Source organism: Mesocricetus auratus, unplaced genomic scaffold, assembly GCF_017639785.1.
Source record: "Mesocricetus auratus isolate SY011 unplaced genomic scaffold, BCM_Maur_2.0 Super-Scaffold_4256, whole genome shotgun sequence".
Classification (NCBI taxonomy): domain Eukaryota; kingdom Metazoa; phylum Chordata; class Mammalia; order Rodentia; family Cricetidae; genus Mesocricetus; species Mesocricetus auratus.
The window spans coordinates 88,969,418-88,996,939 of NW_024429182.1; the positions used below are offsets into that span (position 1 = coordinate 88,969,418).

The 27,522-nt window shown below is 43.7% G+C and overlaps 1 protein-coding gene across 1 annotated transcript in view; it reads right to left on the bottom strand.

The window, feature by feature from the left end:
- The window catches only part of Swap70 (switching B cell complex subunit SWAP70), a 59,847-nt gene extending 41,691 nt beyond the window's left edge, over positions 1 to 18,156 (bottom strand). The window contains exon 1 of the mRNA XM_005075686.4: positions 17,969 to 18,156. Within this exon, the coding sequence (XP_005075743.1) occupies positions 17,969 to 18,067 (99 nt within the window). The 5' untranslated portion in view covers positions 18,068 to 18,156. The remainder of the gene's footprint in view (positions 1 to 17,968) is intronic.
- Positions 18,157 to 27,522: the final 9,366 nt, after the last annotated feature.

The following is a 27,522-nucleotide window of genomic DNA, read 5'->3' on the forward strand; positions in this document are numbered from 1 at the left end:
GGAGGGGAGGGGGAGGGCAAGGCAGGGGAGGGGAGGGCAGAGGAGGGGGAGGGGAGGGGGAGAGCAGGGGAGGACAGGGGAGGGGAGAGGGAGGCAGGGGAGGGCTGTTACCCCAGAACATACACAAAGGACTACCACTGTGGTGCAGTAACCTGAGTGCACACTTCAGCACCCACAAGAGAATCAGCAAACTCAGTTGTCTCAATTTTTAAATTAAAGCTCCAGAACTTTCCATTTCATTTGTACACTCCAAACAGATCACATTATGAAGGCAAAGCTGTACTCTCTCTAACCCCTGTAAAACTTTACTAGGTGTCAAATCCCAGGCTAATATACTTCCTATTTGTTCAGTATTGAACATGTAACTACTCTTTGCCACATTCACTGGGCAGTAGTGGTGCAGGCTTTCAATTCCAGCACTCAAGAGGCAAGAGGATCTATCTCTGAGTTGGAGACCAGCCTGGTATACAGAGTGACAGAGTGAGTTCCAGGACACCCAGGACTACACAGAGAAACCCGGTATCAGAAAGAAAAAGAAAAAGAAAAGAAAAGAAAAAAAGAGCCACATTCATCTACACAAACATCTTCAATTTCATTAAGGAAGTCACTGTCTGCATACACCTAATTTCAGTTAAGATTTTTTAGATTAAAAGTTTTATCTATAAAAAGAACATTTGCATGCCCTCTTTCTACACTGGTTTTGTTTCTCACAGCTTCATCTGTGTGGAGAACCTTTTGCACATGCTCTACCGGTTTTAAGGAAGTCAATTTACTAATGGTCATAGCCCAGCAGTGCAGACGTTTACCAGCCCTACAAAGCAGGCTGTGTTCCTCAGACAGATCCTGGCTTGCCAGCAGAGCCTCTGAGAGGAGCACAGTGGCGACTCATGCAGCCTTGCACAACAGTCAGAAATCCTAAACATACTGTTTCTTCTACCTACCAAGGATACCCTTATTACCCCAAAGAAGTTTTGTAAGGATCCATTTCAAGACTGCCAAGTGCTTAAAAATGGCAGAGAAAAGTTCTCATATCAGGCTCACAGACCATCCAAACACAAATACCACTTGGGATTTTACCAAGTCAAAATCCCCAACCACTGGTTAAATTATGGTATATCTGTAAAATGTTAAAATCACGATGAAGCTTATATGTGCTGATAACACAAAAAGAGAGGAAAAATAGGAATTCTGAAGGAATACATAGGAAACTAATAACTGGGAGTGAATGGGTTTGGTTGATGAGGCCAAGGACAGAAGACAAGGATTCCCAGCAGCTCCTTTAAAAAAATTTTTTAAAAAGTTGTGTTTTTGTTATCAAGTTTATTGTTTCCTGTTCTTGAATTGACCCAGGATTTTATACATGCTAGGCAAACACTCTACCACTAAACTGTGCCCACTCTGTACCGCTCCCTTTGCTTAAGTTAAAAGAAGGAAGGAAGGAAGGAAGAAGAAAAACTTTACCTAATGATGGCCTGGGGGATGGCTCCAAGAGCTTGCTGAGCAGACATGAGGACCTGAGTTCAGATCCTAGCACCCACATAAAGCAGGGTGTAGGCACATGAGCTTGAACCCTGACCTATGGAGAGCAGGGATGGCAGCTGCCTGTAATACCAACATTCAGGAGGTAGGGAGGGACAGAGGACCCAGGGGACAAGCAGGCTGCATAGACTAGCTGGAACTGGTTTGGGGGTTCAAAGCGCAGAGCAATTAAGAAAATACCTAACATCAACTTTGGACTACTACATGTGCGTGCCCCATCACCCACACGCACACACTCACTCTCTCTCTCTCTCTCTCTCTCTCTCTCTCACACACACACACACACACACACACACACACTTTAAAAGGATAAATGGGCAGGGGTCTGGGGACACAGCTCAGTTGGTAATATTCTTTGCTAACATGCTCAAGGTCCTTGGTTTGATGCCCAGCATGGCATACACCACACATAGTGGCCCATGTTTATAATCCCAGCACTTAGATGTGGAGGCAGGTTAATCAATTCAAAGTCATCCAAAACCAAATACTGAGTTCAAGGCCAACCTAGGATATTTGAGACTTGAGACCCACCCCTTCATAAAAAAGAGATAAATAAAGATGACTTTTGAGTAGCAAGAGACAAACAGAAAACATACCACCGTATGAAGGAATAGGATGTTAAAAACAGTTGAATAAAGCAAGTCTCTGGACCTGGAGACAATGGCTCGGGAGTTGAGCGCACTCATCGCTCTTGCATGCAGACCCAGGTTAGTTCACAATCATCCACAACTCCAGTTCCAAGGAATCCGGTGTCTCCTGTGGCCTCCTGTGACACCAGGCACACACATGGTACACAGACATGCATGGAGGCACAATGCTCACACACAAAATACAATGAATAAACCTAATCAAGTTTTTTAAAATAATTTTTAAAAATAAGATTAAATTTAAAAAAATAAAGAAACCCTCAGAAAACAAGAAAACAGCTGGGCAGTGGTAGGGCCTTTAATTCCAGCACCCGGGAGGCAGAGGCAGGAGGATCTCTGAGTTCGAGGCCAGCCTGGTCTACAAAGCGAGTTCCAGGACAGGCTCCAAAGTTAACAGACAGACAGACACACACACAGACAGAAATAGTCCATGCCCTGCATTTGGGTTTCAGAGATTCTCCACTGAAAGTCCTGCCATGGGCCCTGGATGCCATCTTATCATCCTTCTCGTCTTAGAAACAGGGTTAGTAAACAGAACTGAGACCAGAACTCGGGTTTCATGATCCCTTGCCCAGCACTGTCTAGTAATAAACTTGATTTTTCAGTTCTCTGAAAGAATGCTATTCTGGTATTCCTCCCACAGAGCCCCTCCCACACTCAGTTCTCACTTTCCCTAATAAGTCAGATCGTTTGCCCCACGACCCTGAAGCCTGATGAGAGCACTGACTCCAGCTTGGAACAGCTGAGCACTCTGTAAACACAAGCACTTAATCACACTATAGTAACAGGCACTGTGGAGGAGACCCAGGCCTCGGGGTGCTCTGGATGCCTTGGTCTCAGTACCCTCAATATAAAATGAGGAGCTGGGCTTAAGTCTAAACTTTGGAAGGAAAAACTCCAATGCTTAATTGTTAACCCAAATACATTTCATGAATTAATTCCGAAAAAGTTATCACTTTGTTATCGTTTCTTTTTTTTTTTTTAATTATACAGTAAGGCTTTAAAAAAGTAGTCTTCAAAGAGGTTAACAACAAAAGTTAATACAAGATGGATGAAAAGCTTTCTAAAAGGGGTATTGTCTTTTGTCAACAATTCTTTTAAAAGCCTAGACAATACCTCGTTTTTTGTTTTTTTTTAATTTTAAAAAGGTACAGAGAAATCAAAATGTGGTGCTTAGGAAGTCACTCAGTCAGTGAACTGGCTCGCCTCTAAGCACCATTACTACCTCATGCAAAAAGTGCTCTTCATGGTGACGCTTGAAACCCCGGCCCTGGGTTGGGGGGGCAGACAGGCCGAAATCCTGGAGCTTGCTGGCCAGTGGGTCAAGCCTAATTGGTGAGTACCAGGATAAGGAGAGACCCTGTCTCAAAAGAAGTTAACAATATTCCTGAAGGTGACTCCCGAGGTTCTTCTTGAGCCTCCACATCCACAGGCACACACATATACATGTACACACACATACACGTGTTTTTTAAAAAGTAAAAAATTCTGATGCCCAAATACAAGCTAATCAAAAGATCAGAAAGTTTCATAAGCCTCCACAGCAGCCTGGGCCTTTTAGAGTAGACCCACACCATCCACTAGCTGCAAGGGAAAGTAGGAACTGTAGCTGTTTTTGCAAATGAAGACACTAAGTCTGAAGGATTAGAAGATGTGCCCCAAATCCATCTTGCATGTCATGACACTGGGATTAGAACAGAAGCCAATCACTCTGGTCTTCGCTTGTGCCACCTTCCCTCTCCTGCTAGACTGCCTTGCCTATGAAAAGATAACTCCGAGGACAAGTGTGCAGGCTGTGTCTAGGCTGCAGGGCAGGGCTAGTGCTCCCTTAGCCCCACCAGTCAGTTCCCAAGGGCCCAGCAAGATGACTGGCACTCAACAGAGCTGAGTCAAGCCCTGTGGTAAAGAACTACTAGAACCAGTCTCTGTGCGGAAACCCTCTTCTCCCAGCACAAGCTCATGAGGAAACCACTCCCATAAGCACTAGCCCTTTCTCCACATGAGAAAGCAGAAAAACAGATCAAACAAATCAGAAGCAAAAGAAGACTACAAGTCCCTAATTAGTAAAAGGACTGCCATGAGCTGCTATAATAGGAGTCTTTGCAAGTGACTTGAGAAAGCTGAATTTATCCCACTTCAAATGCCTGCTCCTTCAAAGGCCATTCTTTTAGCACCCACATGATTGCTAAGCAACTTTGCCCCCGGTCCCCTCGTCTGAAGAATAAATCATTGTTACACAATAAAATATCCACATCCACGCCAGAAACTCATCTCGCTGGGTCCTTGATGGCGGCCTGCTGCTGGCCCTGCAGGGCCTTTGCTCCGAGATAACCTGTTTGAACGCTGTTGCACATGGCTTGCATTTACCCTTTTACACATTTTTTCATTGTTTTTTGTTTTTTTGGTTGTTTGGTTTGGTTGTTTGGTTTGTTTGTTTTTTTTTGTTTTGTTTTGTTTTGTTTTTTTGTTTTGGTTTTTCGAGACAGGGTTTCTCTGTATTGTTTCATAAAAATGAAATCAAGGATGGTTGGTGACTAAACAGTGTTTTACCACACACGGTACCGATGAATGTTCACCCTCCTCCCTACCAGAGATGTAGAGATTCTAAAGGGTTCTTTGAAATGTCCCCCGAGTCACACATACTTCCCTTTACAGGATGTGCGCAATGGGCAAGACTCAGCACTGAGAAAGGGGGCGGGGACCTCTATTCCAAACACTTGTCTGAACCAGCACAATTACAGAACTGTAATTCATAATGGGCGATTCCTGTCTGACATGTAAGATTTCAAGCTAATGGCAAGTTACCAGAAAATTCTTCCTAACAATAAGCCAGAATGACCAACTTCCTACTTTGATATGCCCTGCCTCAAAGACATTGTCTACTAGAAGTCCTGCCCCTTTTCCCCACGAGTCAGTTTCCCCTTCTTCCAACAGTTTGTCCTCCTGCTTATCCCTGCTGTGTCTCGCCTGTTTCTCTTAAACTATCTCCATTCTATCTAGCCTCAAAGAGGGAAAAAAAAAAACCCAGTCCAAGTATAATCAATTAATTACCACCCTAGACACTTTCACCAAGTAAATCTTCAAGTGCTACTTACAGTAAGTACACTGTCTGAACATCACCAAGAGCCTACAGAACTAGAAGCCAGCAAAGTATCCGAGCTCCACACCTAAGTCTCCACCAATCCACCCTGCACAGCATTTATTCTGTTCCCAGTGCCAGTGGGATCTCAGATGCCTGTCTGCAGGTGAGGAAGAAAGCTCTGTTTACTACTGCTTTCTCGGTGTGCTACAAAATGACTAGCATGGAGCCAAGGGAGGACCCAGCAGAAGCATAACCCTGAGAGATAGAGTAAGGCAGATAGTCAGTCTGGGCTCCAAAAGACCTGCATGTCCCAAAAACAAAACAAAAACCAATCTCCAGCCATCCAAAAATTCCAGCAAGAAGGACAGCAACAACCTGTTCAAAAGCAAAAAACAGCAGAACAAGAGGCAATTCAGAGGATGACCTCCACACCGTACACATAGCTTAGGGCTTCTTTTTGAGACGGTCTCACTGGGTAGCCCTGGCTGGCCTAGAACTCAGAGATCTGCCTGCCTCTGCCTATGAGTGCTAGGATTAAGGGTGAATGCCGCACACATAGCTGTAACTCCTTAAGTGTAGCTTCCTTGTAAAAAGCTACTACTACCCTAACAAACCATGTTAAAAAAGTTCTTTTAGATATCGGCAGACGAGGACTGGTGAAACGGCTCGGTGGCTGAAGACGCTTGCTGCCAACCCTGAAGACCTGAGTTCAGTCTCTGGAATGCTCCCTGGAGCCCACATGATGGAAAGGAGAGATCTTTGTTCCCAAAGCTGTGCTCTGACCAAGGGCGACTGTGAACTCCTGATCCTTCTACCTATACCATCAAGTACTGTGATTACAAGAGTGTGCCAGTCACCAAGCTCAGTTGAGTTTATTTCCAATCTTGTAGTGTACCACAAAAAGATCAACTTTTTACCCTTTTCTTTACTTCAAAAGTAAATGAATCAGTGAACAAATAAATACTAGGATAAGATATTTAACCTTACTAATGTGGATTAGAAAAGCTTCCTTTTTGCTGAATAGCGCCCCATACTTAACCAGCCACACAACATCGACTGCATACAGACCCAGTCTTTGGCCTGCCAATGCCTAGTGCTAGAGAAAGCAGAGCCGCTGTCTCACGACAGCACAACTGACAGGCAGGGACAGAGACGACCGAGAAGTGACCTACGATGTGGGGCATGTTTAGCAGCAAAAAATCTATGAATGAGAAAACAGTAAAATCAAACAAAATACATAACACTGTGGAACAGTCACAAGTGTAACAAAGAGTGGGACTTGTAACTGTGTAGTATGATACTCAATGCTGGGAGGTCATGCTGGGTGGTGGTGGTGGTGGCACTCATCTTTATTCCCAGGACTCGAGAGGGAGAGGCAGGCGGATCTCTGTGAGTTCAAGGCCAGCCTGGTCTACAGAGCGAGTCCTCTGATAGGCTTCAAAGCTACACAGAGAAACCCTGTCTTGAAAAAAAAAGGGGGGGGATCACAAAAGCACATAAAATAAGATTATATTTAAACAACAACATATATGTCTGTCTCAAATTTTATATACTCTACATATCATACATGTGCCTGCATATCTGCACACATGTAAGTATGCATACATACTGGGAAAGGAGTATTAGGAAAGGTAACCACCAGACGTGGCAGCATACCCTTTAATTCCAGCACTGAGGAGGCTGTAGCAGGATACCCAAGAGTTTAAGATCAAGCTAGACCCCATAATGAGCTCCAGGTTAGAAAGTGACACCCTGTCTCAAAAAATAATAAAATAAAAAGCCATCTGTGAGAAGAAAACTGCAACAGGTTTCTCATCTGTGACTTGCACCACTGTGCACATTCCTTAAAGACAGGGTCTTTATCCACCTGTGCAAACCCAAAAGGCCCTAATGAAGTACTTCATGAGAAACCTCGCCAACAAAAATGGCTACGTCACGGACACTTGAAATTTCTCAAGATTTTCTTCTCCACCATCCTTACACATATGTGCAACTTTTAATCTATTTTACTTTACTCCCAGAAAGAACTTTTAACTGCAATTTCTACTTTTGATTACTTTTAGACTTATTAGTTAGCAGCATTGCTGGAGCTAGTCAAGCATAACTCATCAAGCCTGAGCTCTAGTGAGGCATTCCTTAAAACTCAAGTGTAGTGCCTGCCTTCCATGCATGATGCCCTGGGGTTGATCCATGCGTGGCGGGTGGGAGAGACCTCTAGTATAGACTTCTAAGGAAAGCACAAAATAAGAATTAAGAGTATGGTGGAGGGCTCTATAGTAGGAGAGAGAAATTAGGTAGCTCAATGTAGCCCCCTCTTCTCCAGAACAGAAATCTGAAGTCTCGGAATATAGTAAAGTAATGAGGGAGACCTCAAACCTGAGGTTTACCTCTGCTGCCCTCCTACTGACTTCCCAGCTACATGGGGTACCTACAATATTGCTTCTATCCAGACCAGCCTCCTGGCTAATCTTTCGGGAGACACATCCAACAGCTCCCCCAAAATGCAGAAAACTCCAGATAGTACCAAACCCCATATATACCATTTTGTCTTCGTGTACCAATGATAAAATTCAATTTACAAATTAAGCCCAGCAAAAGATTAACAATAACTTAAGCAATATACTAATCAGTTATTTAAAACTTCTGAACTGTTTATTTCTGGAAATTTGCATTTAATTTTTGGGCTGTAACTGACCACAAGTAACAGAAGCCACAGAAAGCGAAAACCAAGGATAAGGGGAAGAGAGTCTAGTCTTCCCAATTAACAGATAAACTACAATAGTACAGAGTTGGAGACAGCTTCCTGGCTAAGGTGCTTGATGCCAACCTTGACAACCCGAGTTCCATCCCCAGAACACCCACAGTGGAGACAGAGAACGGCTGTCCGCACGTTGTCCTCCTATTTCCAGGCACATACCCCTCCACCCACAAAGCACATAAATGAAAACATCTTAACATAAAATGTCCCAAGTAAAGGACCTCTGAATTTTAATCTGGTCCAATCTATCGGAGTGCATATCAAACAGCAGTTCTCAATCTATCACTGCGACCCATGTCAGCTGCCCACAGCTGCCTCTCAGCTCCAGTGTAAGAGCCAGCCTGCTGATCATGCATCATCCTATGGTCAGAAAGAAGTGCTGGACTGTCCTCCTCGAGGGAAGACTGTACACCTCCTTCCACAGTTCGGTGAAAACATAATACTTCCAAATCTGTCTCTCCAATCAGAACTATTGGGGGGTGGTATGGAGACTGGGTAGGAGGTCTGGAACTAAAAGCCTCCTGTACACTAGATAAGAATTCTCCCACTAAGCCACATACCCTAGCTCAGAGTAGCTTTTTTACTATCTAGTGTAATTTCTGGCTAGTCCACCATGCACACACATACCAATCTTCTAATCCAAACCAAACATAGCAAAGCTAATTATTCCTAAAGAAGCAAAAGACATAGGAGGCCTGGAAATGTTCTTAGATGAAAGAGATTAGTTCTCCAATTACTGAAGTCTACTCCTAATCCACCTTTCTTCTTCCTATAAATTAATATATACAGATTTTCTATTAAATGCTTTTCCTCTCAGTTGCTGAGAACTGCAGTGTCAAGTAGACTTGGAGTGAAAACCTGACTGGGCATAAGTGTTAGAGCACCCTAGTCCCTGCTATCCAGGTGGCTAAGTGGGGAGGATCCATGAGTTCTAGGCCAGCCTGAGCAAAACAGTGAGAACCCCATTTCAGGGGGGGAAAGTTGGGCCTTACACCTCAGTACTATAACCTGTCAGTACTGGGAAGGCTGAGGAAAGAGGATCACCTTGAGTTTTAGGCCGGTGTGGGCTGTACAGAATGTTCCAGGCCACAGTGAACTACAGTGTGAGATGGGACGGGAAGGAATAGAGGGTGCCGAGACACAGGCCACACTTCAGCGTCCGTTGCGAGACGGCAGCAACATGAGGAGAACCCGGTTGTTCTGGTCTCCTACTGATCACGGACAGGAGGAAGGTTTTGGACACCCTCCCGCTGAGCAGGGATGAGAAACATCTGGTGGCAAGCTCAGCAGGTACCTGCAGCTTCGGCACTGTGTCCCCACGGGACAGGAACGAGACACAAAGGAAGCAGAAGCGGGTGGGGCTCCGGAAGGCTGTAAAGTTTTAAAAGCAGAAACTCTGGGCTAAGGTGGATGGACAATGCCAACAGTGCCCTGAGATTCACGGATTATCTTCAATAAGACAAGACTTTACTTATATTTTTCATCTTTTAAGGTTTATTTATTTTATGTGCATCAGTGTTTTATCTGCATATACATATATGTACACCATGTGTGTGCCTGGTGCCCAGAGGTCAAAAGAAGGCATCAGATCCCCCCTCTGTGAGCCCACCACATGTATTTTTTTAAGCATAAAATTTCCAAGTTTTCTAGCAAAGAATAGGAACCAGAAATAACTTAGAGCTTACTCCTATCCACTGTAAGATTTGGAACTATCCGATGCTCTTTTTATTTAGAGAGCTATCTTTACTGTTTTGTTTTGGTAAAGTGCTAAGACTATTTACAGAGACTTTTCCTCTGAGGTGATGTCTCGTCTCAGTCCTCCGGTCTCGAGGCTGAGGAGTGCTGCAACTGCAGACAGGGCCCACCACTGAGCTGTCTCACAACGCCTCCACCTCCGAGTAGGCTCACTTAGGATGTGAGTCCCCTAACCTTGCTTTTTAAAATTGGAACTTTTGGTTTCCCAACATAAAGAGCTTTTACCACAGTGGTTAGCAGAAAACACAGCCAACAGGATTGGGAACACAATGCTAAAAATGCCAAGTACATGAGAATTAACCATGGCTTTGTGTGCTGTTTCACACAGGGTAAGGCCTTCATTGAAACTTGCTTCCTTATGTTTTCAGCTGATTACTCTTGCCTGGTCAATTACTTTAACAATCCAAGTAAAAACTTTTGAAACTAGATACCTGCATGGGAACAAAATACAAGATATCATCCAAAAGCTATTCAAACCAACACCAAGTTAAAGAATAAAAAACAACTGATTCAAAAATCTTTTGAGTCTAATGGTTCAGTCCTATAATCCCATCTCTTGGCAAATGCATTTGTGAGCTTGAGGCCAACCTGGGCTACAAAATGAGACTCAATTGGGGGAGAATATGAATGGATATCTATCACTGAGAAAATAAGAAAACATCGTCATTCTAAAAGTAATTTTTATTTAAATCCTTGCTGAGGTTGTTTCTAAAAACAGATAGGAACAGAGAAACCCTGTCTCGAAAAACCAAAAAAAAAAAAAAAAAAAAAAAAACAGATAGGAAATAGAGCCAATTATTTTAAGTTATTTTAAGACATTCCCAGCACTAACATGTAATTCACACTGAAGCCATAATTGCAAACAAAACTTTATAATAGAGGTTGCAAAAATATCACTAGAGCTTGCTATGTTAAAGAGAAAAACACTTTAGAACACTATATATAACTATAATCACTATATAACAATAGAAGTATTAATTTAAGGTACATTATGAACTCTGGAAGGAGCATAAGAGCAGAGAACTAGTGTGAGTCAAGAGAGACCTTTCATTTTATAAATACCCTTTTTAAGTAGTAGGAATTTTATACCATTTGTACAGATGAACTACGACAGTTCCTCTTAAAAAGGTTAAGTGGTAACCTTTATTATTGTGTGCTAGCATTACATATAATTCCTAGCAAGGAACAACCAATTAAATGCTAAATAACATGATGATAGTTTTTAAATAACTGCAGAATAAAAAATAATCAGAGGTCAGCAAGATGGTTCACTGGAGAAGGGTATTCGACACAATGCCTGGCAAGCTGACCCCTGGAACCCACACCTAGAAGGAGAGAGCCAACCCTCCCAAGTTGTCTCCTGACCTCTGTGTACCCACTGTGACTTGCTCACACACCTCACCTAAATAAATTTACAAATAAAATGTAATAGAATAATTATTTCCTCTATTTCAAACAATACACCCAAACCTATCTCACTTATGACTTCTGAGAACTTAGACCATGACCTAAAAACAATGTCTATTTCAAATGACAGAATACTGAGGTCTCCTAAAGTATGGAATCTACAGGAAACTGACACATTTAAAAATAACAATAAGAGCACTGGGAGGCAGAGGCAGACAGATCTCTGTGAGTTTAAAGCCAGCCTGGTCTATATAGTGAGTTCCAGGACAGCCATGGGTACAAAGTGAAACCCTGTGGGGGGTGTGCCCCCCAAGGGAAGGACAAGGGGGGAGAGGAATGACAGACAAGAGCAACAAATACTCTTAACTGCTGAAGTATCTCTCCAGCACCATGATTAAAATTTCAAAAACAAGAAACTGAACCCCTTAAGTATCTCTCTGTATTCTAACCTGTGGAACAGAGCAACACCAAATCAATATAGAATAAAATAATAAGGTGTTTTTTACCAATATAATTATGAACTGGGCTAATGGAGCAGATGATTTCTAAAGTGGACAAAACTGGTTCCCTTCTTTATGGGCAGGAGGGGACTTTTGAAAACTTTCAGGAAGACCACTGACCTACAGTGACCTTATACTCACTTTTTTTTAATAAGGAAACATCCCTGTGACAATGCTGAACCAGCGCTATTATCACACATGGTTTTTAATCACATGTTCTGTATTTTAATATTTATTTGCTTAGATGTGTAGATGTGTGTGCCTGGATGCATATATGTGCTCTGTCATGCAGGAGCAGCCCACAGAGGTCAGAAGAGAGCATTGGATCCCCTGGAGGTGCAATTGCAAATGCCTGTAAACCACCAGGTGTGTGGGTGTTAGGAACCGAACCCAGTTCCTCTGCAAAAGCCATAAGTGCTCTTTAACTATTGAGCCACCTCTCAGCCCCCATATGTTTTTATCTTATGGACAAGTTGAGTGAAAATCTGTATTTGCAACATCAAAATAATGTCATTACATTATTAAATTTTTCTTTGGATTTTATGTTTCAAACTAAGTATCTTCTATCCAGTGTTACTTCTGCTGTCTGTTTCCTACCTTTACCACTACACTTCCTGTCTTATAAGCCTGCCGCTGCATGCATGTGGGGTTCAGTGGACAACCTGCAAGAGTCGCCTCTCTCTTTCCACCATGGGGATGGTCAGGTTTGGAAGCCTTTACCAGCTGAGTGATCTCACCGGCCTTTCTTCTGTTCTTTTAAACAGTCTGCTATGTAGCCAAGACCATCTCAAACTTGCAGTAACTCTCTTTCCTCAGATTCTGAAGTGTTGGAATTACACATGTGAGTCACAATTCCTAGCTAGACTTCTTGTCTTTTAAAGATAGGGTAAGTAAGCAATATAGTCTCTATGGGCAGGGGGCAGAAAGAATGAATAAACAGGCATTTTCTTCTGGTTTTTGGTGGGGTTTTTTGTTTGTTTGGTTTGGTTTTTTGGGTTTTTTCCCCCCTGAGACAGGCTTTCTTTGTCTAACAGTCCTGGCTGCTCTGGAACTCCATTGTAGACAAGGCTGGCCTCAAACTCACATAGATCAGCCTGCCTCTGCCACCCCAGTGCTGGGATCAAAGGTGTGTACCACCACAGCTGACTCCAAACAGGCATTTTCCAATAATTTCACTCGCTTAGTTTGCATGCCAAAATTTAAACTCTTGGAAAGCAGGGATTCCTGTTGATTTTTCTCCCATGTCTCACAACCCTATGACCTGCACTGTACACAATGCCCAACACAAGAAGCGTCCATCCTACACATACTAAATGAATCCATCTGTGCCAAAAGTTACAAAGGTAGGTCAGCAAGATGTCTCAGAAACACAAGCCTGAAAACATGAGTTCAAGCCCCAGAATCCACTGTAGAGGGAGATAAAAGACTCCTGAAAAGATGTTCTCTGAACACTACTGACATACCATGGCACACATGCTTCTGATTTCACACACATATCACACACACAATGATAATAATAAGCAAAAATTTTTAAAGCTATGAAGGTGAAACTGGAGAGACAGCTTAGCAGTTAAAAGCACTGGCTGTTCTTCCAGAGGACCCAGGTTTGATTCCCAGTACCTACATAATGGCTCACCATAGTTTACATGTAACTCAAGTCCCAGGGGATGTCCTATGCCCTCTCCTGGCCTCTGAGGGAACTATGCATATGTGGTGCACAAACATACAATCAGGCAAAACAGAGCCGGGTGGTGGTGGCCTACGCCTTTAATCCCAGCACTTGGGAGGCAGAGGAAGGTGTATCTCAGTGAGTCTGAGTTCTGGCCTATAGAGTGAGTTCCTGGACAGCTAGGACTGTTACACAGAGAAACCCTGTCTTGAAAAACCAAGAAGGAAGGAAGGAAGGAAGGAAGGAAGGAAGGAAGGAAGGAAGGAAGGAAGGAAGAAAGAAGAAAACCGTAGACCAGCAAAATGGCTTAACTGATGAAGGATAAAGGTGCTTGGCTACCAGGTGTGACCTGAGTCCACTCTCCAGAGCCCACAGGGTGGAAAGAGAGAACTGACTCCTCTGCTTTGTCCTCTCATCTCCACATATGTCATAGAACACACCCACACCCACACCCACACCCACACCCACACCCACACACACACACACACACACACACACACACACACACACACACACACACACGCACGATATACACTACAAACATAAAGTAAATTAATGAATAAACAAATAAGATAAACCAGGCATGGTTTCCACATGCTATCTCAGCACCTGAAAGGGAAAAGCAAGGAGATTACTGTAAGTTTGAAGTTGGCCTGGTCTATACAACAAGTTCCAACCCATTCAGAACTACATAGAAAGATTTTGTCTTAAAAAAAAAGCAGTTAAAATAAATAAGCAGATACGTAAATAGAGATAGAAGCATACTGGGTGATCTGGGTGATAAAGAGCTTGCTTAGGATGCAGCACTACAAAGGTGAAAAAAATCAATACATAAGCAGAGCTGTGTGGAGGTGCATGTAGCTCAGTCAAGTGAGTGCATGGGGACCTGAACTCAACCCCTAGCATCTATGTGAAAATACCCAGCATGGTGGTGTGTGCTTGTAATCCCTGCACTGGGGAGGTGGAGACCGGGAAGATTCCCTGGGGATCGACAGCTAACCAGCCTAGTCTAATCGTGACCTTCTGCGGGAGGTACACGGCATTCCTGAGCATGGCACCAGAGGTTATCCTCTGCCCTCTACAAGCACTATGTACCCACATGCAAGAACACATGCATACACAGATACACATACAGTTTTTAGGTAAAAATGGGGTTAGAGGAATAGCATGCTGGGTTCCATCCCCAATACATAGGGAAAAAAGTCCTAAAATAACCAAGCTTTTATTAAATTAGCATGGTACTTTATACACATTAAAAAGACAAAAAAAAATTCTGGGCATTGGTGGCACACGCCTTTAATCCCAGCACTGAGGAGGCAGAGGCAGGCAGATCTTGGTGAGTTCGAGACCAGCCTGGTCTACCGAGCGAGTTCCAGGACAGGCTCCAAAACAGTACAGAGAAACCTTGTCTCAAAAAAAAAAAAAGACAAAAAATTTTATATGAATAAATTAATACATTAATTCCAAGACGCTACTGTTCACCAATGAAACACACTCAAACACTAAGAAGAAATTTAAGTATTTTCAGTTCCAAAAATACTCTCAAGATGTACACACTAAATTAATCCAAAATCTCTTTTTTTTTTTTTTTTTTTTTTTTTTGGTTTTACGAGACAGGGTTTCTCTGTATTGTTTTGGAGACTGTCAGTCCAGCCCGGCCTCGAACTCACAGAGATCCCCCTGCCTCTGCCTCCTGAGTGCTGGGATTAAAGGCATGTGCCACCACCACCCAGTTTAATCCAAAATCTCTCTCTCTCTCTCTTTTTTTTTTTTTTTTTTTTTTTTTTTTTTGGTTTTGGTTTTTCGAGACAGGGTTTCTCTGTAGCTTTGGAGGCTGTCCTGGAACTCACTTTGTAGACCAGGCTGGCCTCGAACTCACAGAGATCCGCCTGCCTCTGCCTCCCAAGTGCTGGGATTAAAGGCGTGTGCCACCAACGCCCGGCCCAAAATCTCTTATCTAGACACAGGAGAGACCAACTACAACTTCACAGATGTGCTAACAATATGTGATTGAAACTATGAACTGAGATTTTACACTTCCTGCCTAGTTTGCTGTCAATAACCCCTAGGGGGCCAGCAAGATGGCCCAGTGAGTTAAAGGTACTTGCTGCCAAGCCTGATGACTTGAGCTTGACCCTAGGAATCTACCCAATGGAAGGACAGAACTGACTCCTGAAAGTTGTCCTCTGATCTCCAGATCCACACTGTGGCACCCACACACATAGACATACACAATGACATTCAATAAATGGAAGTTCTCTAGGGTGACAGAGGTTTTATTTAATTTTTTTTAAATCCCCTAGGTTCTTTCCCTCAAATTGTTAATGGAGTACAACGAAAGTAATAGAATTTTATCTCATCTTGTCCTCAACTGGAAAGGAGGCGGGGGTGGGGATTAAGAAACACTGGCTTTGGGCTGGGCGTTGGTGGCGCACGCCTTTAATCCCAGCACTCAGGAGGCAGAGGCAGGTGGATCTCTGTGAGTTCGAGGCCAGCCTGGTCTACAAAGTGAGTTCCAGGACAGCCTCCAAAACAATACAGAGAAACCCTGTCTCGTAAAACCAAAAAAAATAAACAAACAAACAAAAAAGAAACACTGGCTTTAAATTGTGAAAATCTTGCTAGGCATGGTGGTACACATCCTTAACTCCCAGCATTTGGGAAACAGAAGCAGGAAGATCTCTGTGAGTTCCAGGCCAACCTGGTCTACACAATAAGTTCTAGGACAGATAGGGCTATATTGACCTTGTCTCAAAAAAAAATTAAAATGTGAAATTCTTGGCTCTAACCTAGCTACTGATTACACTGTACCAAGGGACAAATCACACCTCAGAAGTTTCAACTACTATATCAACGAAATTTTGGGATAACCTGAGACATATGAAGGAAAGATGAACTATTTTCTTAAGTTCTTTAAAAGTTATAATTGAAAGTTAAAAAATAATGATGTTGACATTTTTCAATGTATACGGAGTAATAAATATGACAATTACGTATAAGGCAGAAAGGGTGATGGATTTCACATGGCATAAAGTTTCTACATTCCCCTTGAAGTGGCAAAACAATAATTCTAAATACACAGGGAAAAAAAAGAAAACAGAAGCCAAATCATAAAATGGCAATCCTAAATCTAACAATATCAATCATTACATTAAATGTAAATGGCCTAAATAACCTGATTGAAACAGGTATCATAGGACAACCAAGGCTACACTGTCAAAAAAAAAAAAAGTCAGGTGTCAGAATGGTTAAAACAAGACCTAGATACACACACACACACACAAAAAAAACTGTAATAGCAGGTAAAAGTAAAAACAAAGTCATACAGTTCTATTCAGAATCACAAGTTAACTAGAAATAACATAAATCTTCAAGGGTAAGTGAATAACCATGACACACCTATACAATGTAATAACCTAGCAATAACAACAGTACACACAAGATAGGTCAATTTCTGAGTAAAGGAAGCCAGTTTCAGAAGATTCCATTCATATCATATCAGACGGTAGAAAAAGAAAAATTAGAACAGATCAATGGCTACCACCTGTTGGAGATGGGGCAGTGTGACAAAGCTTTGTGGGACGGAACTGATGAAATCCTAGTGATGGTGACTTCCTACATGTGCTAAAACTAACTGAACTGTACACCAGAAACGCCTATTACCTTTTTAAAATATTAATTTTAAATTATGTGTATGAGTGTGAAAACGTGTGTGCTGCTGCCCACAGAGGCAAGAGGCATCAGATGCTCCTGGAACTGAGGGTACAGGCAGGTGTGAGCTGCCCCACCCCACGTGGGTGCTGGGAATGGAATTCTGGTCCTCTGGAAATGCAGTTGCTCTTAACCACTGAACCTTCCGTCTCTCCGGGCCCCTATATGTTAATTTTTAAAGTATGTGTCTAATTTCCATCCTCCCTTCCAGACTATGGTTTAATGAATAAGATCAAAAGGAAAACAAGTGAGAACGCCAAATCCTACCGGCATAAAAGCCACTACTAAAAAGAACTTCCTCATTTACTGCACAAAACATACAAAGCAAACCCAATCTTCGAAACTTCTTCCCAGAAGAGACTTAAAAAAAAAAAAAACGGTCATTCAGATCAAAATGTGTATATTTGAAAAATGCCTATGAATGGCCCTTCTTGTCTGTTTCTATATCTCAGACTCTTCAAGAGGCTGCCAATTTCTCCTGGCCGAGTGCCACTTTGGGGTTTACTCAACTTACAAGTGTCCCTTTATGCGTACCTCATACTCTGGGGTCCTTGGGCAGCGCTGATTAGGACTCTGCAAAGGCCATTGCTTTTGCCCAGAGCCAGCAAGATCCGGGCTGCTCGGCACGCGCTCTCACTTGCCCCAAGGTCTGTGGCCGCTGGGCGGGTAGACTCTGCTCCGCGTCCCCGAGGCGAGGCTAAGGCTCACGGGCTCCCCGACACCCCTTGGAGCGCACCTCAAGCCGTCGCGGGAGCCGGAGGAGCGCGCCAGCCCCCGCGCACCGCCCCGAGGCCAGAAGGCAGAGCGTGGACCGCCGCCCGGCCGCCTTCCCAGCCACCCTTCCCTGCGGACACCGCCGCGGGTCCATTCCCCCGGGAAGCGCCGGCGGGGGGAACCCACCTTGAGCTGCGACTTGGAGACCTTGCCGCTGCGGTCCAGGTCGAGCGCGGTGAAGGCGTGCCAGATGGCTTTTAGCAGCTCGTCCTTCAAGCCCCCCATGGCCGTGGCCGCGCAGCACCGACGGACCTAGCCCGCCCAGTCGGCCCCTCTGCGACTCAGCCTCCAGCAGCAGCTCCACAGACTACGCTGGCCGCCGTGCGGTCACCTGACCGCGGCACACCCCGCCTACTCTGACCCCGCCCCCTGGCGCCCCGCCCCTCCCCTCCGTCTTGCCAGCCGCCTCTGTCCAGTATGGGTTTGTAAACACCACGCCAAGTCCCACTAGTGGGTTTCCACACCAACTCGGGCCCTTTTCAGAGCTCGAGTATACGTCCAAAGGAATGTCCCCATCCCGAGGAACACGGGAGACTGTAGTGATCAGACTCTGCGGTCTCTAAGGGAGTCCCATAGTTATTAAAGCAGTCTTGGTTCAGTCCTGGGATGGAGTCACGGTCTCAAGAAGTCAGACAAGACCGTGATTAAATGCGGGTCTGGAATGCTTAGTCCCAAATCAGGAAGGATGAGGAAGGGGACAGAAACAAACAAAAAAAAGGCCTCTGGGAAAAGTTGGGTCGTGCGTTTTGCAAAGGTGCATTAATGCCTCTTTGTAGTGGTCTCAGGGAAGGTAACAAGTTTTAAGTGGCGTTAAGATATCAACGATGGCTCGGTGGGTAAAGGCTCTTGCTGCCAAACCTGAGGACTTTGAGTTCCATCTCCTGCACCCACATGGTGGGATGAGAAGTACTGAAAGCAGTCTCCTGACTTCCACGGCACGCCCGCACGCATACACACTTAATAAATGTGTAAAACGAAGCTGATATAAGCCCAACAACCTTTTCTTTCTAACCCCGTTCGCTGGGTATCAGTTCACATCTTAGGAAGGGTTTCACGGAGGTGATGCTGCTGCAGCTGGTGGATTGTGCTTGCATGGATGGAAATCTCGGTCAACCCCAGCAAATCACTCCATCCATTTTACTAATGAGAACTGTTAAGCCACTAAAGAGAACCTATTCAGGTCTCGAGAAGTGTTCTCATGACTGCAATTGCTCAACTGACATCTCTTTTTTTTTTTTTTTTTTTTTTTTTTTTTTTGGTTTTTCGAGACAGGGTTTCTCTGTGGCTTTGGAGGCTGTCCTGGAACTCGCTCTGTAGACCAGGCTGGCCTGGAACCCACAGAGATCCGCCTGCCTCTGCCTCCCAAGTGCTGGGATTAAAGCCACCAACGCCCAGCTTCAACTGACATCTCTTACAACTGGTCACTTGAACTCTCCTGGCTTCAAATTCTCCACAAATAAAATGAGCATAGGAGATCAGATGTTCCAGAAGGCTCTTCCACTGCCTGGGCTAGTGACTGTGACTGGGTGACTTGAATCTGGACAAAATAGCACTCACAGTGCCTTTTCTGTCCAACCCTAAACCCAGTTTAGACACTATGGAAAGGATAACTATCAAAAGTCAAAAGCAGGAGATTCTCAGATTAAAAGTACAGTTTATTTTTCCTCTCTAAAGTTCCTTTGGTCTTGTTGGGTATAAAGCACACACCTTTAATCCTAGCACTAGAGAAGCAGGGGCAGGTGGATCTCTAAGAGTTCAGGGCCAGCCTGGTCTATCAGGACAGCCAGAGCTACATAGTGAGACCATGTCTCACAAAAACAAAACAAAAAGTTCCTTTGGGCTGAGGTGTTGCTCAGTCAGTAGAGAGCTTTCAAAGTCCTGGCTTTGATCCCTAGCACCGCATGGCAGCAAGCCAGGCATGGTGGTTCATACCTGTAATCCCAGCACTTGAAATTCATAAGTTAGAGGTTATCCTTGCCACATATGGGGCTGGAAGCCAACCAGGGCTAAATGAAACCCTAGAAATAAGCTAATAAACTTCCTTTGTGTCCACATATGTCTTATTTTAAAGGGGGTCAGGGAAAGGAGCAGATTTGGAAAGAGCAGAAAAAAGAATAAACTGAACCAATGAGTTTAAAGTCAAAGGGAATTTCACAGGACTGAGGGTAGGGACAAAAGCAAAGGGACCATGATGTCACCTCTTCCTCACTTTGACAGCCTTAGGAGTGCCAACCCATTTCATTTCCACTGGTCAGGATTTCTCTTGTCCTTCCAGAATCTGGTTTCTGCTGTTTATCTTCTCCAACTCCAGTCCAAATCGTCAGTCGGCAAATAACACAAAGTTTAACCTCTAATTTATTTATGTCAACTCAGCTTGCCCTAAATTGTGGCTAAAAAGAAACCCCAAACCAGGCATGGCCATGTACTCCTATACTTAGGAAGGGAGCAGAAGGACAGCTGCACATTTGAGATCACTCTGGTCTACACAGTGTATCCCTGGGCTACAGAACAAAACTCTGCCTCAGGGAAAGAAGAAAGAAAGAAAACGAAAGAAAGAATGAAAGGAAAAAAGAAGCCTTAATTCTGCAGGTTCAGCTTAACCTCTAGATAACACTTTCTCTCAGTATCTAGAAACACTAAGCATATTTCAAAGCCTTTTTTCTAGGCGGTTCTGCACTCCGAATCCTGTTAGGCTGGGTGCCTGGTTGGCTCCTTCACTTGCTAGTGTTCCAGATAAGGACAACCCCACCTTGCTCCCACACTCTCTCTCTTTGGGGCTTTTTGTTTTGTTTTGTTTTTTCGATCCAGCCCTGAGTATCATTTGATATCACTTATTCAATGTTTTACTAATTACTCAAGTCCATCCTTTTTTATGGGAATGAAACTACACAAATATGAAGATTAGCAGGCATGAGTCACTCGGAAGCAGTTTGGAAGATGGCTGCTTACTACACAGATGGGGGCAGAATCTTGGCTTTCCTAGTGAATCACCTATGAATAAATATGAGGTTTCATTTCCTTGCTTGTAAAATGAGCTGGAGTACTACTATTTATTATGTTAAATGTGAGGCTTAAATGAAAAGTTAGTGTGACACACATTATCACATTATCAGACAAGTGTTGATATTTGGCTCATGTGATGGTTTTATCCTATGTCAATTTAACCAAACTGGAATTTAGACCCCTAAATTTCCTCACCCTCCCCTTTTTATGAGAGCACTTCACTGTGTAGCTTTAGTTAGGGGGGAAGTCCCTGTGTTGACGGGGACCTGGCTGGCCTCCAACTCATAGCCGTTTTGCCATCCTCTGCCACTAGAGTGATAAAATTAAAAATATACACCATCACACCTGGCCTCCTTCTAAAAAAAGATTTTTTCTTTATATTTACATGTGTGTACATGTTCTGTGTGTGCAGGTGTCCAGGGAGGCCATGAGAGGGTATCATATCACTCTAAAGCTGGAGTTATAGATGGTTTAAGTTACCCAGTATCATATTGAGAACCAAACTCAGATCATCTGCTGTCACAGTACACACTATTAACCACTGAGCCATCTGGCCAGGCCCCATATGGAACACATTGTAAATTCCAGCAGAGAGAGAGAGAGAGAGAGAGAGAGAGAGAGAGAGAGAGAGAGAGAGAGAGAGATCCTGCCTCAAAACACCTTGAGGGGGAGCATAAGGCATAAGAAAAAGAAAGGGTAAAGTTGGTATTAGTGTCCTCCCAAAAATTTATATGCTGAAGTCCTAACCCCAGTACTTCAGAATAGCATCATATTAGGAGATGGGTATTTTTAGAGATAATTCTGATCCAGTGTGATTTGTGTCCTCATAGAAAGAAAAATTTTGGTCACAAACATGCACAAGGGAAGAATCTCATGCGATAGGAAGGCAGAGATCAGAGTGACATAGATCTACTAAGGATTATGAGCAAACAGCCAACAGCTGAGAGACATGGAATACATTCTTCCTCACAGTTCTTAGAACCAAGCCAGCCAACAACTTGGCATTAGTCAGTCCCCACCCCTCAATCCACCACCACCACCCCACAATAAATACCTCTCTCTAGTTTAAGGCATCCAGTTCTGTGGTTTAAGGTACTCAGTCAGGGATACTTTGTTACAACAACTCTAGCAAACTAAAAAGTTGGATTAAAGATGATACCCATTACATAATGACAGAAAACAACACTGTTGCCTAAAGTTACAAAAACTAGAAAGACAGGATAGCCAGACGGTCCAGTGGGTAAAAGCATTAGTCACCATGATGGACAAGAGTCTGAATCCAGGAACCCACATGCTAGAAGGGAAGGGTCAACTCCAGAAAGCTGTCCTCTGTTGGTCCACATATTCACCATAGCACACGCATGCCCACACACATACATACATGTATGTATACACACATGCATGCAAATAAATAAAGGCGAGTCTTAAAAGTTTAAAAATTATAAAGAATAGCCAAGGTGGTGATGGTGCATTCCTTTAATCCCAGCACTTGGGAGGCAGAGGCAGGCAGATCTCTGTAAGTTTGAGGCCAAGCCTGGTCTACAGAGTGAATTCCAGGACAGCCAGGGCTACACAGAGAACCCCTGTCTCAAATAACCAAAAAGAAAAAAAAAGAAAGGATAAACTAATTCAAAACTATTTTAAGGGAGTTTGAGCATAGACAATACCCTGTATAAATGGAGAATGCCAAGCATAAGGTATCTCCCTATGACTTGTTGGCCAGGGAGGCCCCAGAGTATCTCCATCTCAAACAACATAGACTATTGTCCTTTCTCTTAGTTGCCCACCGGAATAAAATAGCACAATCCTACTACTGCAGCTCGATTGCTGCAGGACAAAGAAATCGAGCTGAACTAATCTGAAATTTTCCTCCCTGCTGACTAGACTTCATAGTGGCAGAAGGTACTATGCAGACCTGTAAGGAAGAAATGACACAAATGATAGTCAGTGGCAAATCTTGTATCTTAGTTACTGTTCTATTGCTTTGAAGAGAGAGACAGCATTATCCAGACAACGTAGAGAAGAAAGCATTTAACTCAAGGCTTGCTTACAGTTTCAGAGGGTTAGTCCATGACCATCATGGCAGGGAGCATGGTAGCAGGCAGGCAGGCATGGCTTTGGAGCAATAGCTGAAAGCTCACATCTGATCACAAGTTGGAGACTGTCCTGGAACTAGCTCTTGTAGACCAAACTCACAGAGATCCGCCTGCCTCTGTCTCCCAAATGCTGGGATTAAAGGCATGCACCACCACCGTCCGGCTGCAACCAAAATCTTAAGTCAGGTATATAATACATACTTGTGATACCAGCAATAAAGATTCCCTATCTTTACAAAATAAAAAAAAGTAAAGGAATTGTTCAGTTTTCAAGCATAACTTAAAAAGAGTGTGTAAAGAAGCCAACTGGAACTGGAGAGATAGCCCAGTTGGTAAAATCATGAAGAGTAAATAATGTGGCCAGGTCCAGAAATAAAGCTGTCTCTAACCATTAGTCTTTGCCAGCAAAAGACAAAAGACTTTCCAAGCAGGAAATGATCAACCAGTGAGGACTGGATCCAGCACATTTCAAGGAAAGCACAGCCTTCGGGTAAAAATAGTCTCTGACATTTCTCAGCACAGGGAATAATAGCTCAAGACTTAAAGAATACTCCTAAAAGCTTTGTTTCAGAACTGAACTCCACATCTAAGAAAGAGAAGGGACAGTTTTCAGAGTGTTTAGGGTGTGGCTTTGATAGATTGAACCTGAACACTATCATTTGAAAACCCACCATGGTATCTTTGGTTTGTGCTTGCTTTAAAGTTAGTTGTTTCAATTTGTGTGTATGAATGTTTTGTGTGCATGTGTATATTCTCATCACGTGCCCAAGAATGTCAAAACAGGGTATGAATGTCCTGGAACTGGAGTTACAGATAATTGTGAACCACCATATGGGCACTGGGAACTGAACCTGGGTCCTCTGTCTCCCAAAGCAGTAAATTCTCTTAACCACTGAGCTACCTCTCCAGCCTCCTTTCATTATGCTTTTAAGATACTTTTATTGGTAAAAGCATCGTCAATCTAGGCTAAAAAAGACAAATGATTCAAAGTAAAAGGAGGCCCCAGGTACCCAGTATATATGGGGGGGTGGGGAAGGCCAAGAAAGTAACAGGTTTGCAAACACAGACTATCTCCTTGGAAAGGAAGAAAATCTGAATAGCATGTCAACAAGTCAAAGAACAGAGCCAAGGATCCCCAGCAGCAAGACTGGACATTAATCAAAGAACTAGAAATGAGTCTGGATGGGTTTCAGAATTTCTGCAGATAAATGGCCCCCATATGTCTGTGTCCTTTTTCTCTCCTTCCTGTTTTGAATGGAATTGTTTAATGTTGTTTCATTCTTCTATCATCATTACATGTCAGCCAGTGTTCAAAAAAAGAATTAATATACAGACTTTACTATTTATCCTTAGAAAAGTGTGCATATAAATATATATGTACGTTATGTACATATATACGTGTGTGTGTGTGTGTGTGTGTGTGTGTGTGTGTGTGTGTGTGTGTATTGAGACGGGGTTTCTCTGTTCACCTAGAACTCACTTCATAGACCAGGCTGGCCTTGAACTCACAGAGATCCACCCGCCTCTGCCTCCCAAGTGCTGGGATTAAGAGCATGCACCACCACCACCCAGTAGAAAAGTATATTTAAATATTTTAATTATTTTATGTGAGGAGGGGGTATATGCATGTATGTAAAAGTAACCATGGAAGCCAGAAGTGCGGGTACCCTGGAGCTGGAGTTACAGGCAGTTGTGAACCACCCAGTGTGAGTACTAGGAAATAAACTCTAGTCTTCCGTAAGAGCAGGAAAGGCTCTTAACAACTAGATCACCTCTCCAGTCCCTAGAGAGACCTACTAATGGGGATAGTGAGGTGTCTTAACAGGTAAAGGTGCTTGCTGACAAGCTTGACAACCTGAGCTCACTTCCAGGACCCGTATAGTGGAGGGAGAAAACCAACTCCTGTAGGTTATCCCCTGCCTCCACATAGTACCATGGCCCGCTACTGCCCACCCACAGAAACATATGTGCACACGCACACACTAAACAAGTGTGACACAAGGTCTGTGTGATTCAGAGAGCAAAGCCAGCCACAAGCTATGGAAAGCAGGCAGTGGTGGCACACACCTTTAACCCCAGGACTCAGGATTAAGAGGTAGACAGATCTCTGTTATTTCAAGGTAACACTGATGACATGAAATTGATCTAGTCCTAAAAGAAACAGCTCATACAAAGGTGATCCCAGCTCTTGGCATCACACGCCTTTAATGCCAGCACTAGGGAGGTGGAGACAGGAGTGATATGGCTGGACAGAGAAAGGAATAAAAGGTAGGAGGAGGCAGGAACTGAGAGCTTCTGCCTCTGAGGATTTGTGGAGACAGGATTGCCATTTCAGCTGGGTAGAGGTAAGATCTACTTACTGACTTGGCTCTTTGCTTTTGTGATATTCAGTTTGAAACTTGAACCCCAATATCTGCATGGGGTATTTTACTTATCGTGCAACAACAGTTGGCCTTTGACTAGCAGCTGGGAACGTTGTAGACTATATTAGTTACTTTTCTCCTTGCTGCTTCCACCCTGGTCTCTTTTTGCTTTCTCATCCACCAAGATGTGAGCAGGCTCACACATGCTTCCCTCTGCTGACACACCTTCCCTTCCTGCCATCATGAACTATAAACCACAAACCAAAATAAACCCTTCCTGCGTCTAGTTGCTTCTTGTTGGTTATTTGGTTACAGCAACCAACATATCTGTATCTCTCAGAATTCTCACTCTGGGCTGTTCCTCTCTAAACCATGTTACCATGCTATAAGAAGCTAAGTCATACAGAAAGGCTACGTGGTATGTGGGGGTAGGGGAGCATTGGGGATACAGGCCAGTCCCCAGGTGTTTCATCCTATATGTGAAGAAAGAAGTCAAGGAAGCCCCAGATACAACTACAGGCAAGCTGTCCCTGCTGTCTCCAGCCCTCTGAGCCAACCCAGATGAATCCTCAGACACAGGGAAGAAAAGACCAGCCTTTGCACTCTGCCCTGCCCTATCGCCTGAGCCACCAGATCATGACTGGGTTTTGCCACGAAGTTTGGGGTTGGGTGATTAAATTGCATTAGCTAGCTCAGCAGTGGTGACAAGATGTTTCCAAAACGATGCTTCCTTCTCCTGCCCCCCGGAGAAGACCATATCTTGGCTCACTCAGATCCTCCCGCTCCGTTCCTTCTCAGACCAACATTTAAACTGCTTTCTATATTGCAGAATAACAAGAGCAGGGAGTGGAGAGCACTGGGCAGAGTTGGGGTTTGTGTGTTTTGGGGACGGTTCAGGGGGGTGCTTTTGAGAAAAGAAAAGAGCAGCTGTCAACCATGACAGCAGTGACTTGAGACGGGGTGAAGACTGCATTCAAGAGGTTTCAAATGACTGCATGTCTCCATAGTGACCAAAGCTTCCGAGAGAGGGGAGACTGTGGAAGAGTGTTTTCGTTTTGTTTTTAAGACTTTTATTTGTAGAGGGCAAGAAGGCTCTTATGCACACAGAGAAGCACCAGAGAAGCCAGGAAAGTTAAACACGCAGCTGATCTCTCCACAGGGAGATGGTATTTGGTTGCTCTCCTGGAATACTGGGGGGAAATGTAGGCTACAACCTGGTAATTCTTTGCTACCTGCAAAGCCAGATATTGTTTGTTTATTCAGACTTTTCCCAAAAAAAAAACTTGAGCTTTACTTCTAGGCCATAAGACCCATCCTTGTGGGATATGTCATTTCCATTTTACGACAGCCTAAGTGACTTTGTGATATCCTGTGGCCAGGCTAAATCCTGACTCCCACAGGCATTGTGTTTATATCAGTCCTTCTCCCTAGACCCTTATCTTGAGCATCATTTCTAAGTCAACAAGAACCCATCTTACAGATGAAGGCAGATGTACTTTGTACAGAGCGTCAATGCAAACACATCTTGAGCTTTGCTGTGCCCACAGGACAGAGTTAATTGTTCTCTGAAAACTTTTCCCCCCAAAATTGTGCTTGAATACGGCAAAAATACATATGAGCTGATGTCAAACTCTCAAAGTCTTGGTCCAGCACAGGTACCAAAAAAATCCAGCTGAACCAGGTTCCATCCTTTTCTTTTTGCAGATCATTTTGCTGCTGGCTGAATACATTTTGTGTGTGTGTGTGTGTGTGTGTGTGTGTGTGTGTGTGTGTGTGTGTGTGTGTGTTTGACATATGTGTGTGGGTACTCATGGAGACATGAAGAGTGTTTTGGATTTTGGATCCCCTGGAACTGGAGTTACAGGTAGTTGTGAGCCACCTTACATGGGTGCTGGGAAATGAACTTGGGTCCTCTGAAGAGCAGCCAGTATCCCTGAGCCACCCCTTCCAGCACCAACCCCCTGTCATCCAGGTTGACCCCAACTTCTAGATTCAAGTGACCTTTCTCCCTCAGCCTCCAGTAACTGAGTCCACTCATTGCACCTAGTTGTGAATTTTGGTGGGAATGAGACAGGAACTCAAATATCCCAGGTTGGCCCCTAACTCCTGATATAACTGCCTCCATCTACCAAGTATTGCAATTTATAAGCATGTGCCATCACATAAAATATTTGTTCAAGCCGCTCAGGCTGACCTCAAACTCACTGTTTCCAAAGAT